Source organism: Epinephelus lanceolatus, chromosome 6 (genome assembly GCF_041903045.1).
Source record: "Epinephelus lanceolatus isolate andai-2023 chromosome 6, ASM4190304v1, whole genome shotgun sequence".
Classification (NCBI taxonomy): domain Eukaryota; kingdom Metazoa; phylum Chordata; class Actinopteri; order Perciformes; family Serranidae; genus Epinephelus; species Epinephelus lanceolatus.
The window spans coordinates 5,758,033-5,774,810 of NC_135739.1; the positions used below are offsets into that span (position 1 = coordinate 5,758,033).

At 43.4% G+C, this 16,778-nt stretch overlaps 2 protein-coding genes across 2 annotated transcripts in view; one reads left to right on the forward strand and one right to left on the reverse strand.

The window, feature by feature from the left end:
• Nucleotides 1–6,736, forward strand: part of scfd2 (sec1 family domain containing 2) — a 132,363-nt gene extending 125,627 nt beyond the window's left edge. Inside the window, exons 8-9 of the mRNA XM_078168523.1 lie at nt 1,197–1,316; nt 6,324–6,736. Of these exons, the coding sequence (XP_078024649.1) occupies nt 1,197–1,316; nt 6,324–6,416 (213 nt within the window). The 3' untranslated portion in view covers nt 6,417–6,736. The remainder of the gene's footprint in view (nt 1–1,196; nt 1,317–6,323) is intronic.
• A 918-nt stretch (nt 6,737–7,654) lies between these two features.
• On the reverse strand, nt 7,655–10,238 carry rasl11b (RAS-like, family 11, member B). The gene is made up of 4 exons (XM_033621217.2): nt 9,808–10,238; nt 9,634–9,690; nt 9,447–9,523; nt 7,655–8,924 (listed from the first exon to the last, which is right to left on the reverse strand). The coding sequence occupies exons 1-4, from the start codon at nt 9,920–9,922 to the stop codon at nt 8,427–8,429; spliced, it is 747 nt and encodes a 248-aa protein (XP_033477108.2). The 5' UTR covers nt 9,923–10,238; the 3' UTR covers nt 7,655–8,426.
• Nucleotides 10,239–16,778: the final 6,540 nt, after the last annotated feature.

A 16,778-nucleotide genomic window follows, 5' to 3' on the forward strand; every position in this document is an offset into this window, starting at 1 on the left:
TATTTCACCTACAGCCAATCGTGCTCAGCAGAAACAGCGGACTGTTAAAAGTCATCTTTGTGTGGGACTTTTGTTTGTCTGCATGTGTTGTATGAGTGTGTGTGTTCACCTGCTTACATGTCCACGTGTCAGCCGTCATATTAACGCTAGGGTGAGAACACATTCATCCACTTAGCTTTGTTTTGAGACATGAGTCTTAATAGAGTCCACTGTCATCATCACAGTATCACAAGTGTTCAGCTGAGCAGTGACTCAACATCAACACACACACACACACACACACACACACACACACACAGGGAATGACTAGGTGTTACCTACTGAGAGTGAGTTGTTTGTTACAGACTGTTCTATAGTAAAGGCCCTGACACACCAAGCCGACGATCGGCCATCGACCAAAGTCGGGCCTTTGGTGAGCATCTGTTGGCCTAGTTTTTGCGGTGTGTCCCGCACCGTCGGCCCTGCGGCGTCGGCGTCAGTGGCTTTTCGGACGATCGAGCATGTTGAATCGGCGGCAGAGCTAGTCGGTGACAGAGATCACTCTGATTGGCTGTTTAGGTTTCATTCCCTCGCCTCTGTAGCGAGTGAATCTGCCTGTAGTGATACCGGTGCTTCCTCCTCAGGCTCCACTTCACTCAGCTGCCTGACAGATCCGCTGCTTCTTCCCACTTTAACCTGAATAACAAACCAGAGCTAGCTGGGAGCATGACCGGAGGGAAGCACAGCCAGTTAGCCTCCGCTAGCTTCCCAGCTAGCCCCCGCTCTCCGTTTGAATCCAAATGGAGAGCGGGGGCTAGCTGGGAGCAGCTAGCACAGCATGACCGAGGGAGGCACAGCCAGTTAGCCTCCACTAGTCCCTGAGCTAGCCCTGGCTCTCCGTTTGAATCCAAATGGAGAGCCGGGGCTAGCTGGGAGCGGCTAGCGCACACCTCAGCTGTCAGGATGTACCACTCTGTCACTCCACTCTCTCTCACGCAGGCGCAGAACGTACGTGCCACTTGGCCGTCGGATGTAGTCCGTGTAGTGTGTTCAAATGCAACTGACACAGGGCGACGTGAGGCGACACAGCAGTTGGCTTTCGGCGCCACTAGTTCTTTGATGTCGGTTTGGTGTGTCAGCTCCTTTAGACACAGCATCGACTCCTCCGACATCTTAAAAATACACTGACCAATCACAATGTCCTTTCTTTACTCCAGGTGAGTCGCCCACATCCCAGCGACAACCCTCTGCTCTTCCTCTTCCTGGTTGGTGGGGTCACGCCCTCAGAGCTTCGTCTCATCAAAGAGATGGTTACGACACATAAACCAGGGACCCAGGTAAGTAGGCAACTGTCAGATGACTAACATGTGCATCCTCACGTGTGTGAGTCCTGTTGACTTCTTTTTCTGTCATGTTCTGTAATGAGCTCTGTTTTAGTTTCATTTGCCATTTTCTGTTTGGTATTGGGGAAAAAAAACACTCATCATTCAAACTGTCATTTAAGCAGACCTGGTGACGTCTTTCAGATCACTTCAAGAGAATGACACTAAGATTACTCTCACTGAATCTTTGTGAGACACACAAATACAATCCCTCTCAATAATCACTTATAACCCACTACAAGTGTGTGGCAGTGTATTGTTAAGCAGAGACTCTGCCATCTGCTGATATTTTCTTAATTTACTCTTATATTCTGTGTTTGAAACGTTTATGGACATGTAACCCCACAGCATTTAGGTGAGGTTGGGGCTTTGTAAAAAGGTAGTAACCAGGTACCAGACCATAAGCAACAGACGTCGAAAGAGACACAGCTGAAAAAACACAAACACCATGCGAGTGAATCTGGGGTTGGCTTTACTTTAACTTTCACTGGCGAGCATGTTTGCAAACAGTAACCAACAATCCTGCGTAGTATACCTTTAAAGTTTTAAGCAAGCAGGAACCTCAGAGCTTACAAATGAAGCCAACACATTTGGAGAGGCCAGCCAATCCCCATAGACCCTGTTTTATTGGTATTTGTGTTCCATTTTATGCTACTTCTACTCAACTACATTTTAGATGTTCATTTTTTTTACTCCGCTAAATTATATTTGACAGCTACACTTGTCGAAATTAAAATACAGCAGTAAAAATACAAGCGTATAAGGCAGTATCAGGGATAACACAACAAAGCCCAAGACTTAGTTCCATCGTAGTCCCTGAATCAATTTATAAAGTATGATGCATTATTTTAGATATAAATATACATATAAAAGAGTGTGTTAAATGGTTAATCTTAGCACTACTTTGATCAGCTAGAGCAGGGTCAGCAACATTTACTATCAAAAGAGCCAAAAAAAATTGGCCAGAAAAAGTTATATGTAAGGTTTGCCACCTGTGAAAACACTGAAGAACATTAAAAAATGTTTTAATCGTTGATTTCAGTGATAAAGACTCAGATAAATGAAATGCAAATAAACACCCACAGAGCTTTGAGTCAGCCAACAAGTAGAGGTGCAACCCAACAGGCCACTCTCTCAATAACAAGGTAAGGTTAGCATCTCTAATCTATGTTTCTTGATACTTGCAGATGGATGTGTTATTGATGTATCAATTAAAAACAATGCAGATAGAGATTATGTGTGGATGATTAATCAACATCCACTTCATAGTCTTTTGTTGTTATATCACAAGCAGTCTGTAGGAGGGTGCATGTTGCTGCTGATGACTCATTCAGATTATCTTCAAAAAGCATTCATGTTCCTTTAGAAACACAAAACTGTGAAATACAAATTTGGTGAGAAAAAATTAAATGGAGTCTGTTGAACTAAACTGACATTGAATTGAACTGAGTCATCTCCAGCCATAATACATCAGATAATTGGGGATAAAAATAAGGAGAGACTCTGTTTTGTTGCACATTTAGGTGACCCTCGCAGGGCAGGTTTCAGACTGGCCCTGGCTCAAAAGCATTCATGTTCCTTTAGAAATACAAAACTGTGAAATACTGATTCAGAAAGAAAAATTAAAATGGAGTCTACTGAATTGAACTGAAGTGAATGAGTCATCTCGAGCCAAAATACAACAAATAATCAGAGAGAAAGACGTAGAAAGACTTTGTGTTTTCGGCACAATTAGGTGAGCCTTGGAGGACAGGTTTCAGGCTGAGTGAACCAACGTAAATGCTGACCTACATACACAGGAGGCTCAGATCAGGTGTAGAGGTGCGAGTTTCATCTGAGTGTGGCACGTATTAACACTGCAGTTGCATCCATGAGGTGCTGGATCTGTCTGTCTGTGTGTTTGGGTGGTTTAAGTGCTGATTATATATGCGGTCCACACTGACATGCAAAACATGCAGATGGATGCGTTTCCTTGGTGCCAGAGGAGTGCAGGGAAGGTGAAGAAGGAGCTCAGGCTGGGTAATGTGGGTTTGTCTTAATAAAAGGCTTTGAGAATGAGGCCAGAGGCAATGAAAGGCCTGGCGAGGATCAAAGCCTTCCATCTGTAATCAGGAAAACTGAATTAAGACGAGCTTATACAATAATAGGCTGGCTGGCCCACACACATGCTGATCTCAGCACACGCACTCCAACCTGAGCACGTACATGTATAACATACTGTAAGCAAGCCTGTGTATGAATGATAGCAGATTTCAGTGGACCAGACGTTGATGAACACTGAAAACATACTGCAAAGTTTTGGTCTTGCACTTGGACTAAATTCCTCTGAAATACACTAATGCTGCCACTACAAACAGGCCTTGTGCCAATTTTAGGTGCTGACCCAGAGTTAAAGCAACACTGCTGCAGAGAAACAGAGCGTCTCTGTTATACAACACAAGAGGACGGGGGTTCTTATTCCATCCAGAAAGCACTCAAACATGGCAAACTTCAGCGAAAAGTAACTTATATAAATAAATTTACTTACTTACTTACTTACTTACTTACTTACTTACTTACTTAAAGGGACAGTTCACCCCAAAATCAAAAACACATATTTATAAACTTACCTGTTGTGCTGTTAATCACTTTAGATTGTTTTGGTGTGAGTTGCAGAGTGTTGGAAATGTCGGCCGTAAGGATGTTTGCCTTCTCTCCAATATATTGGAACTAGATGGCACTCGAGTTGTGGAGCTCAAAGCTCCAAAAAATACATTTGAAAAACTCAACAGAAATGTCTCTTTCCAGAGATCATGACCCGGTTACTGAAGATAATCCACAGACCTTGTTGTGCACAGTTTCATGTAGGAACTATTTTCTTGACAGCATTTTGGCATACTCTCATAGCAATAAAATGCACCACTTGAGCAGTGTCTTCAACGTCACTATAATAACATCAGGAGCCCCCCATGGCATCAAGCGTCATTATTTGACGTTCAGGACAATTGATACGGCATAAGGAATGCAGATCTGCTTTGATGGGTGGGTAGGGAGTTGGGTAAGTTCAAAAAGCACAGGACTTTGACCTAAGAAAGTGGTGTTTGTATCTTATTTGAAACTATGGTTGCTTTCAATCAAACTCAAGTTCATTTGCCCCCTTAGTGCGGTTCGTTTGTGCAGGTGTGAACACAGCAATCACACTCAGGTCCACACCTAAACAACCGGACCGAGACCTTCTTGAAGAGGTGGTCTCAGTCCGGTTACAAACAAACTCTGGTGCAGTTTGTTTGTGGTGAGAAGGTGTTCCAACCTGGATCTGAACCAACTGCAGTCACATGACACATTGTTTGGGTTAAACATGAGCATGTTACAGTCCTGGAGGATTATTAATGTGCACCTCCTCCTGTACTGCCTTAATATGCACATTCAGCACATCCAATGCATCAAAACATTGTTTTCTAGTTGGAGCCGCGCCTCGTTTTCAAACTGTATGGTTTGACTAAAATGAACAATGACAGCAATATAGTCCACGATGAGCAGCGCTAAAATCAACCTGCGTAGTTGTCCCTCCATTGTGACATTAGAAAGTGTCACATTTATCTTGCAAGTGTACTCTTCTTCAACGTTTGCTTTACTTCCTGGATTTTTCCCACATGGAAATTCTGACCAATCAAGAGCAGCTTTCTCACACAAGACATTTGATCTGGTCCGCTTGTAAATGCTGCCGTGAGAACACGAACCAACTCTAGGCAATTATACAACTTTGTAAAAAATAAATGAGTCCCTGATTCGGATCAAAGGAGACGACTCTAGGTCTGAAAGCACCTTAAAAGTCATTAGTCACTCATTAGTAACATGAATTGCCTCACATGACTTAAATCAATCACGGTCGTTGCCTGACCCTAATCAAGTAGTTTTCACACCTAACCCTATTCTGATCTCAACGTTCAGTTTTTTTGTTACATCAGTCGTTGTAGTCGTTAGTAACAAGAGTCATTAGTCATGAGTCGTTAGTCATGACATGACGAATATCAAATATAATAATTTCCCAACCATATCCAAGTAGTTTTGTTGCCTGAACCCAACCATCATCCCCTTAAAGTCACGTTAGTTGACTCACATGACTCACTGTTGACACCTTCCACATCCAGATGTGCCAACCCCTTCTGTATCAGGACACAACACAAAAGGCTGCCTTCCGGCGTCATTGTAATAACACAGTGGGCTTCTGCTTAAGTGCCATCTAGCTCCTTTTGGAACTTTTGGATCCACACCAAATTCAATCACTCCTTTATTTAGTCATCTCAGGACTTTCCACCAATTTTCATTTAGAATAGAGTGAAAAGTGATTCTCCACTTCAGATTCAGCTTTAGTGACAAACCCCTCACCCCCTGTAGATTTCACAGGTGAATGTAAAAGGTTTGCTGTGTGTCATCCCCTCTCTCTCCCTCCCCTCTTTGCTGTCACTCTCCAGCTGCTCTGTAATAAAAAAAAAAGTTTGTGCCAGTAGTTTGTTTCTTTACATAGATAAAGACTGCACAGCTTGAATTCTCAGAAGTTATGTATGTGTGTAATGTGAAGCTCCTTTCAGACATGTGCGTTATTACATAAATGAGATGACAATCTTGGGTTTTGGTCTTGTGTCTGAAAACTGTTTTGAGACTGACTTCATTATCCTGGCAAAATAAAATAAAATTGAACAAGGGATAGTTTTGGCTTACCAAAAAGTACTCTTGAGATAATACGCCCCCTAAAAACAGTCAAACAATGAAAACAAACTGAGCCCACTGCATCCTTGGCAGAAGTAATTAAATCAAATTAAGAAAATAAACCAGTTGCCAAGGCTCCCGATTCATGCACCTTGATGATTGCCAATTTGCACATTACTAACCCTGACATTCACATCTGCTTCATTTATTAGTGTCGTGTTACTTCCAGTGACATTTTCTTAACCCAGTGAGTGTGTCGTTGCTCTGCTCCAGGTGCTGGTTTTGTCCACCAGATTACTGAGGCCGACGGATATCCCCGAGCTGCTCTTCACCACCCAAAGACTGTTGCCTGATATCGGTGTCTAAAAGGGCCGTCACGTGGAAACGCACGAATGCACACGTGGAAGGACACATGCACCGCAAACGTCACAGCGCCTCGTCAGGTGTGAGTCTGGTAATCAGAGTCACTGTCAAAAGCTGCGAAATGAAAAAGAAGGACGTGTTTCGGAAATTAAGCAACATTCCTGTTGTGTTCATGTCTAATTTAATTCTGAGGGGAACTGTTATTATGTAAAAGTAGCTGTTGGGTTTATTTTTCTTGAAGACAGAACAGAAAATGTCTGAGCGAGAGATGTGAAACGACATCAAATGATAATATGTAACAATAAAATCTTTTTAAACAGTCACGTGTGATGATGTCTTTGCACACATAAGGCTCAGTGAAAAGCAGGCTGTGTGTGTGAACACGAGGAAGGCTTCCTGTTTATGGTGGAGTGAATACACACTCTCTGTTAGCGCCCATTCACACCTCGACACATCATATGGTGACAAAGAAGAGCGGAATAATTAACAAGTCGTTTCACACTGTCTGCTGAGGCCGCTAATTTGCTCACACTTTGAGCTCACCTACACCTTCCTGCACCCCCCCCCGCCTCACACACAAGTACACACCTCCCATTCTCTCTTTATTCTCTCCAACATGAATCACCTCAGCTAGAGCTCACTAATTTCACCCACCTACACGCCTGAATCGATAGTGAACAAGAGTCCCCCACATTTTGTCACACAGAGAAAGAGAGACCAGTAAATCCCTCTGACAGGCTGGAACACCACACTCAGGATTCACCAATTAGGCTTTTGGATTGTAAATAAACAGATCTCTCTAAAATAACACACACACTCAGTTTTATTGGAAAAGCGTTCATATCATTTTCTCCTCATCTTCTGGGAGCTTGCAATTCTCAGAAGACTCCCCAAGAAAAACTAACATAAATTCTGCAGTGCTGTTGGTTTAGGCTGCTTCAACACCTTTTTTTGTCAGCCTCATTTTCTGGGGTGACTGACTGCAGCAGGGTTTTAGCTGCAGGCGGATCTCAAGGCCGGAGAAGTGGCTGTACAGTCATGCCTCTATTGTCTTCAATGCTATTCATTAATGCTGTTATGGCAACATTTTATAACTTTTTCTGTGAGTCATCCCCCTCACAGCGGCAGAGGTGTTTCTCATTGTGTTGTGGAGCCAAGGTCATCACAGGCTCAAAAACTTATGAAATGCATATGTGCTTGATACACATATGCAAACTCATAAATGAAAAACCGGAGACATGTTCAAATTCATCATTTTTATTGTGAACAAACAGTGAATTTCTATCAAACAAATAAATAACAATAGGCCCTTTGGATCATTTTTTTTATAAAGTGCATCAGTGATAATAACCACCACATGCTACATACTGTGTCCGTTGTCCCGTTACAACCCCCACCCCACCTCCTCTCATCATTCTGTCACACACAATAATGATTCTGGATGCTGCAAAAATATACTGCAGGTATCGACATACTAGAGTGCACACACATACACACACATGGCAGCACAGAGCCTTGGCTGAAGTGGCTGATATAATAATACCAGCATTTAGTGGTGCCATGTAGTGGCAGTCTGAATACAGAAAAGACACAATGGGCAGCACAGCTAAAAATAAGCGTCCTCGAGCGCTGCTGTTGCCAGGAGAGCTCGATTTACAGTTTTGATTTTTATATGCAGAGTGTTGGGATTAGTCAGCCTCACACAGCTGCCTCTGTGTCCTCAGGTGTCATTTCTACTCCTGAACAAATGAACCTTCTCGCTGCTTATCCTCACACATGGTATCTGACAGGACAGACACCTGCCACATAGAGGCCATTGCGTCTGTAAAGGTTCATCAGCCTCTCTCTACTTAGAACCCAACCACTGTTCATTCCATCTGCCTTCTTCAGCCAGACTGATACAGGACGTCATGGGAGAAGCATTAGTCTTCTCTGTCCTCCTTTTCTCTACCATTTTCAATGCTTCCTTTCTTTCTGTGGCCACCCTGGACCACGTTCAACATCTCGTCCTCCTCACACAGATGTGACAGTCCTCACTTTGGCTGACAGCGCCTGCTTGAAGCGCCTCTTCAGGTCTTGCATGTTGGGAGACTTTGGCCGGGGGATGAGGGGCGAGCGCCTCTTCTCCGTGGCGGCGCTGGCAGAGGTGTGTGAGGAGTTGGGGGCAGGAGGTGGCTGCTTGGCGAGCTGGCAGCACAGCTTATGGAAAGCTTTGTGCACCTGGCTGTAGTCCTCGCTGGCAGACACTTCATAGAAAGAGCAGCCCAGCGTTCCCGCCAGCAAAGGGCCCTGCTGGGAGTCGACCTGCCTCAGGTGCAGCAGGTCCGCCTTATTGGCCAGCAGGATTACGGGAGGCATGTTGGCGCCTCCGGTGCGCACAACCAGCTGGTGCAACTGATCGACCAAATCAAAGCTGCGACGGTCTGTCACAGAGTACACCAGCACCACTGCATCAGCCCACTGTATGGAGCAGGTCACATGATCTGGTAGATTGATGCCATTATCAGTCAACTGGGGAGGAAAGAAAAAAGGAGACTGATTAAAACACTTAAGACATTTTAATCATTTTCTGATTAACAAAAAAATGAAGATTGAACGTTCCCTGACTTCATGCAACTGATCTTTAGTAATGACTGGAATGTTGACTGAGGCAGACATGAGCTATAGGGTTTCTCCTCCAGGACAGTGAGGTGTGGGCGACTGAGGAGTCTGGACCAGGATCAGGGTATCATTTACCCTGGCCTCAGACATCCATTAGCCTAAATAGGAGATTACAGCCAGACTGAAGGGCTCTACTTCAGGAGAAAATATACATACACATACGTCTTTGGTTTTGGACTGGAGCCCAGTCAGAGAGAGGTTTAGATGGTCTTAACAGCCAGACAGTCAATTAGATTATATTATCTTTGTATTGGATTATCCTCCACAGATTTTCATATGTTGAACCCTGACAGCTCAGTTTCTTTACAGTCAGCTCAGGGAAAATAAACCATAATCTGTCTGAGGAGAGGAGAGCTTGAAAGACAGTCTTACCTCCACACCAGGAGTGTCTTGAACCTGGATGGTGACTTGCTCTCCATCCACCTGGACTTCTCTGGAGTAGAGATTTCCTGTAGAGAAGAAACAACATTAATTTCAACACCAATAGTTTGAACATGTTAGAAAGCCATTTCAGCTCCTTTACTTCTCAAAGAGTAGCCTGTGCAGCTCAGTTACTCACCAGCATTTCTCTCATAGTCTCCGATGAAGCGCCTCGTTAGGAATCTCACCACAAGCGCTGAAACAAAAAAAGCAAGAGCACATTATGAGACAGATATAAAACAACGTAAATCACTTCAACACGAGGATGTGAGTAAATTACACTAAAACACAAACATTTGATTTATTTTCTTACCTGTTTTGCCAACTCCGCTGCCTCCTATCACTGACATTTTAATGACCCGGTTTGGCACCGAGCATTCAGGTGCTGAGTATTCCGCAATGGTCGTCATGTTCTGGATGAGACGCATTTTTTTTTTATTATTCGTTTCGTCGAATCCGTCCAAGAAAGCAAAATGGAAATTTGTCCAAACTGTTTCACAGCTCGCAGACAAACCCCTCAGATAAAACTGACAAAGTAAATCCTGTTTAACTCCCGAGGATGTGCGGCACAAGTAAAATAAGCCAACACTGATGCTGTGTGGATGAGACGCAAAGACTCACTGCTGCTGTGAGAGGAGCGCTCGCGGCTTATATAGCGCTCCAGCGGCGGTCACATCTGATTGGGCGCTGGTCTGCCCCCCCTCCCTCGTGCGCCTCCGCCTACACGTGGATATTCAGGATAGACACAAGCAAGAAATGCTCTTGCAACAGGTGGGACCACTGGCTGGGTGTCCGGACTGAACAGGCTTTCTAATGGGAGGAGACGAGCGAGAGAATTTTTTTTTTTTTGCGTTACGTTTGGCTCTTGTCATGGAATATATTATCATCAAAAACAACATAAATGCCACTAAAATAATCTTATTTTGTAGTGACACAGTTTTCTCATTAGTAAATTATAAATAGTTTTCCCCACATTATTTTAGCATTACTCACATCCCCAAGTCTGTTTATACAGCACATGTTCACATGCTCAGCCTATTTCAACAGCTTTTATTATCAGCTGGATTTTCTGCACTCACTGACTGCACCAGGATTCTAGCTGCAGACTGATCTCCACCTGAGGAGTGACTGTGCAGTCGTATTGTCTTCAGTGCTGTTCATCAGTGCAAGCATTTTATAACTTTTTCTGAGTCATCCCCCTCACAGCAGCAGTGATGTTTGCCACTATGTTATGAAGCCAAGGTCATCACACAGGCTCAAAAAGTAAAAGTTTTTGACATGCACTGTCTGCATATTATGTTCTTGTCATCCTGCTGTAAAGTGCACATATGCATTTGATGATAACTGATAAATGCAAAAGAATTAGTCACATCCTCAAAGTACAACCAGCTGCTTCTTTCTTATATGCATGTTTTGTGTGGAAGTCAAGTCAGCTTATTTATACAGCGCACCTAACAATAACAGAAGTTGACCTTAATTGCTTTCCAATGTAGGCAGATAGTTCACCAGCCTAAAGCCACCACCAAAGCCAATGATACATAGTGTAATTAAGTAAAACAATAATAGAGAAAAGGCAATGCTAGAAATAGTCGGAGTAATAATATGGATAGTTAGGAGAAATTCCCTCCTGACACCAGACGTCAATGTGACATCAGAAAGACATTGGACTCTTATGTTGGACCAATGTGTTCTCATCTCATGACCTAAATATCCAGATATGACATGCTAGGTAGCCTCCTGCTTGGATTTTAGACATTTATGGATGGCGTCTCAATTGACGTTTGTTACATGCATTTTTGTCTTCTCAAAGTACATTTCCGTTTTCACCTGCATGCAGTCTTTTTAGAAAAAAAAATCACATACTATTGCAGGTAAAAAAAACTGGTTTTGGCTATGTTTATTTTTAGGCAACAAAAGCATATGGTTAGGTCTTGAAAACAACATAATAAGTACGGTTATTATGAACATAGTGTCACGTCACATGACATCCAACCAATGGCATACGTTACTATTGTAGCATCCTACACATACTAGCACACTATGCCATTGACTTTTGGTTTCACATGGGAAACAAACAGAGAGCTGCTCTTTATACTATGGTAGTCGCTGGTAGCATCAGAAGTTGCCACTGCTCGGTGCACATCTGTCTGTTAGCATCTACTGACAAAACAGCAGTTATGGCAAGTTTATTTGTAGCCGACAGTGACAGAAACAGCCACTGCTCGGTGCACATACAAGAGTGTCCTGGTGCTTTGGTGTCTGACACTGACATCCACGAGCAAAACAGCGATGTTTGACAGGTTTGGTTGTGGCCGGCTGCATCAGAAATAGCCGCTGGGAAGAGTGCCTCTTTATGTCAGTATCTGATGCCAAAATCAACGTCAAAGTGGCAGTATTTGACAAGTTGAGAATGACAATAGGTTGGTTGGACAGACGTTAAATTTCGGTTGGATGAAAATTGATTTGACAGCATTTGAAATGTCTAACGGTTGTAATATCACATTGTGTGGACTTAAACAATATGATGTTTTGCACACGTTGGGTTTTGGTCTCAACCTCCCAGCTAAATTCTGCGTCAAGGTGACGTCGGCATGAGACATTTCAAAGATGCTGGGTTGTTGTTACTGAACAACACAACTTCAAACCAACAAAATATCATCATCTGTCATTTTATGTCAAATTGACATGAGAAAACCACCGGACATTATCCTGCGATTGAATCTAAATCCAATTAAGTCTAACAACACTGGTAGCCAGTTGGAAACCAGCAGCAGATCAAAAAAGCAGTAAGAGCACGTTACCAAAGAAAACAAAAGTTAAGAGGGGACTTGACAAAGGCTGTTAAAGAGCTGCAGACTAAACTAAAAGCGAGCCAAAAAAGTGCGTCTTTAAATTAGATTCAAAATTGTCGGTTGCTGACTTAAAGTGGGACACAGGATGTGGATGGATCCTGTTCAGCTCCCCAGTGTTGTGTTGCAGCTGGTAACCTGTTCAGACATGCCCCTACACTTGTGAATCTGCCACACAGGGGGTTAATGGCTGCTGATGTTGTACAAACCCCCCCTCACACACACACACACACACACACACACACACATACTTTACAAGAATTCATGCAAGCATTTATGCCGCAGATGTGAGCTCTACCTGCCCTCCACATCCACAAATGACACACTATTTCCGCCGGTGCTCTCTGAATGGCAAGTGGAATGAAGATCTATTTTTAAGAGACTGCAACACAACAAACATTTGTTGGTATTTCATGTGACAAATCAGTTCAGCAGCTGCTCCCCGCTCTGATTTAACCAGTATCATGTCTTTGTCCCACTTTTCCTCTGTCCTCTCCGTCTCATCCCCCGCAGGCTTCCCTCCCTCCCTTCCTCTCCCATCTTTCATTCGTGCTCATGTGCTCTGAGGTATTTTGGCATCCAGTCCTTCTGTGATTACGGTCTGGTATGTATTTTTGATAAGAGTGCTGATGACAGGCAACTGCGCTGAAATATGAAATTAGTGCCCAGGTTTCGTGAGCAGACATGGTCACTAGGTGTGTACACACACACACACACACACACAAGTATCCCTCTAACCACATCACAGTGAACTCCACCCTGGCTGCATTACAGGAAGGCTGAGTCTGGTATTTTTTTTTGCTAATAGTGAGTAAATACTGAACATACTTGCATTTGATGACATGTAAACTCTATTCTTTTACAGTTTCAGAGTGCAACCTCAAGCTCCTGCCTTTTTAAATGAATGATGTGAGTGAGGTGTCACCATTTTGTGAGCCCACGCTGCAGCCTGTTTGTGACACAGAAAGATAAAAGGCATCACGCTTGATACCTCCTCTAGCAACCAGGCGGCAAGGCTAATGATGACAGATACTAATGGGCGGGTGCTGTGGAGGTGTTTCTGTTATCCTCATGACGGGCCAGGATTCACCCAGAAATGGTGAGCGACTCACACCAGAAGTCAATCAGCAAAGTGTCAACTCTAAACTGATTATGACGGAGTGCAGCATCACTTCTTCTGTACCTGGAAAACAATGTGTAAGTGTCGACAATACATCTGACACTGCGGTGCAGAAACTCTGTATAGTCGTGCCTTCAGGCCGACTGTGCCTTCACTTTCCCTGAGGGAGGACTGGAGGTAAATTAAAATACCTTTGAGTCATGATTATAGCTACAAGAGGGCAAAACAAGGCCTGACTCAGGGATCAGAGTGTCACTCACACAAAGGTGACAATAGATGTTAGAGAGGGTGAAATGGGGGTAATCCTTTGGCTGGGGTGTGGACAATTATCAGGGAGAATTTGGGGCATTCACTGCAAACAGAGGAATGTGGAGTTAATTGGGGGTTGGCAGAGAGGATGAGGGGCAGGTGAAATCAGGAGATGGAGGAGGAGGTGTTCCCAGAAGGATGTCCTTGTTGACACAGAAGTGAGGACTGATTTCCCGAGATGGCTTTACCTCTTACAGTGGAGCTGAGAAGAAGCATACGACCGTCACTTGCCCCCGGGCCTGATTCCTCAAAGGAGGGTCATTTGAGATATCAGAGAAACTGGGGCAGTTTGGAGCAGCCCTGGGGGCAAAGCTCATGAACCACAGATATGTGTTTATCATCATGATAGATGCTTATCATTCTCATTGCCTTTAACCATTGTCAGCAAACATGATTATTAGAGGCTAATTATTCTAAGCTGAGTCCAGGTTTTAGGGTGCTTCCAGACCTAGAGTCGTCTCCTTTGGTCTGAATCAGGAACTAATTTTGTTCCAATGTTGTATAATTGCCTAGAGTTGGTTTGTGTTGTCACGGCAGCATTTACAAGAGGACCAGATCAAATGCCTTGTGTGAGAAAGCTGCTCTTGATTGGTCAGAATTTCCATGTGGGAAAAATCCAGGAAGTAAAGCAAACATTGAAGAAGAGTACACTTGCAAGATAAATGTGACACTTTCTAATGTCACAATGGAGGGACAACTACGCAGGTTGATTTTAGGGCTGCTCATCGTGGACTATATTGCTGTCATTGTTCATTTTAGTCAAACCATACAGTTTGAAAACGAGGCGCGGCTCCAACTAGAAAACAATGTTTTGATGCATTGGATGTGCTGAATGTGCATATTAAGGCAGTACAGGAGGAGGTGCACATTAATAATCCTCCAGGACTGTAACATGCTCATGCTGGCAGTTGGTTCACATCCAGGTCGGAACACTTTCTCACCACAAATGAAAAGCACCAGAATTCGTTTCTAACCAGACCGAAACCACCTCTTCAAGAAGGTCTCGGTCCGGTTGTGTTAGTGTGCATCCAAGAGCGATTGCTTTGTTCACACTTGCCCAAACGAACCGCATTAAGGGGGCAAATAAACTTGGGATCAGTTGAACCGAACCAAACAGGGCAGGTGTGACAGCACCCTTAGAGGTGCTGATCTACTTCAAAGCTTTGTGAATACAACAAAAGAACCTTGATGTAAACTCCACATCATGTTCCATATTTTTATTTAGAATCTAAGAAATAATTAAATGTAAAGGCAAGTGTTTGTTCACTTGTTCCATTTTCTTGCAGGACTTTAGTGCAGATGCATGAAAACAAAGGTAAGACAGATCTATTCACACATCTTTTCCTAGATTGCTTCACTTATTTGTTTATATCTACGAGGACATTTGCATTTCCAATGACTGATGGAAATTGCATTGACATGTCCGCACAAGCAGCTCCTGAGCCACACAAAGGAAGAGAGGTTGTTTTTTTCTTATTGAAATGTAAAACTTCCAACATGTTCCTCCATTTGCATGCCTCTGAATGTCAACAGTAGTAGGGGGATGGCAATGGCGTTTTTAGGGGGCTATGTGTGCTATGGCACTGGCTTTGAATAACAATAGTCCCCCCCTTCCCACACACACACACACACACACACACACACACACACACACACACACACACTTCAGCCTCCTCCCACTCAAGGAATGCCAGCTTTTTACACTGCAGTCATAGCCAGCTTCTAAAGAAAAATGATGGAAAATATTCAAATCTTGATTCCCCATCTCTCATTCATTCTCCTCCTCTCCTGTTTACATTCCCCAGCTGATCTCCAGCGTAACATCGAATAATTGGTTTCCCACTCTCATTTCTGAGGACTGACCTGCACGTGTCGCTCAGCCAAAGTGTTTATGTGTGCCAACAGGCATGTCTGTGTTCATGCAGAAGAGGCAAGCTGACAAACAACGCCGGGTGTTGCAGTAATAACAGACAATAGGGGTGTTTTCGTCTGGTGTGCATGTGACCATAGATATGTATTTAAGGTAAGACTTTAAACTCTGGGATTATCCTGTTTACACTGATTGAGAAGTTGTTGTTCTTCCTCCCCACGTGTTGAACCTGTGAGGGGAAAATGGTCACTTTGCACTTAATCTGTGCATATGTGGAGTGGAAGATTAAGAGGACGTTCTGATGTGAGAGGGGAAGGAGTTCATTTTTTATTGTTTTAATGGAGAAAACCTGTATTTAGGAGTGAAAGTGCTTGTGTGCAGCTAAATAAAGTCATTTGAAGGGAGAAGATTTAAATTGTTAATAATTTTAGACACCAGTGATGTGTTGCAAAACAAATTATACTTAGAGATGTCTCTACAATGATGGTAATGTTGATGTTTTTTTGTCCACAAATGTCAAAGTATTTTGAAAAAGAGAGATCGTTATCTCTGCAGTCTTAGACCTGGACAGGATCATGCTGTCTGCCACTACTCTCGAATTCTACTTGACCAATTAGCCTAATATCTTGTGTGCTTATTTATGACTGTGTGCTCAAGGATCTCTCTTAATTGTTGTGATTCATAACCTGTTTTACTGTCTGTTTCATACTGTCATTGACTCCTCATTCCTCTCAATCGGCTTGTAGCGGCTGTGAGCTTTCGAGAAATTGGCTCGGCTTTACCTAATCTGTTGCAGGCCACATTTCGGCCTTTATTGTGGCAGTATCTGCACATTAATTCCGTGCCCTATATGTCATGATACACTAAATTTAGGCACGATATGACATGAATAAATCTCCGTTTTTGTTGTCTTCAGTGCCATCTTGACTGTAAGGGAGCCAGGAGGGACAATTCCATAGGCCGCAGCTTTCTGAGGTCCAGCTGCAACCTGGTTTTGTTCCGTCCTCTGCAGCCGTCGTATCACACTAATGATGCTAATGATAGGATTCAGGCACGATATGACATGAAGAAATCCCTGTTTTTGTTGTCTTTGACGCCATCTTGACTGTAAGGGAGCCAGGAGAGACAATTCCATA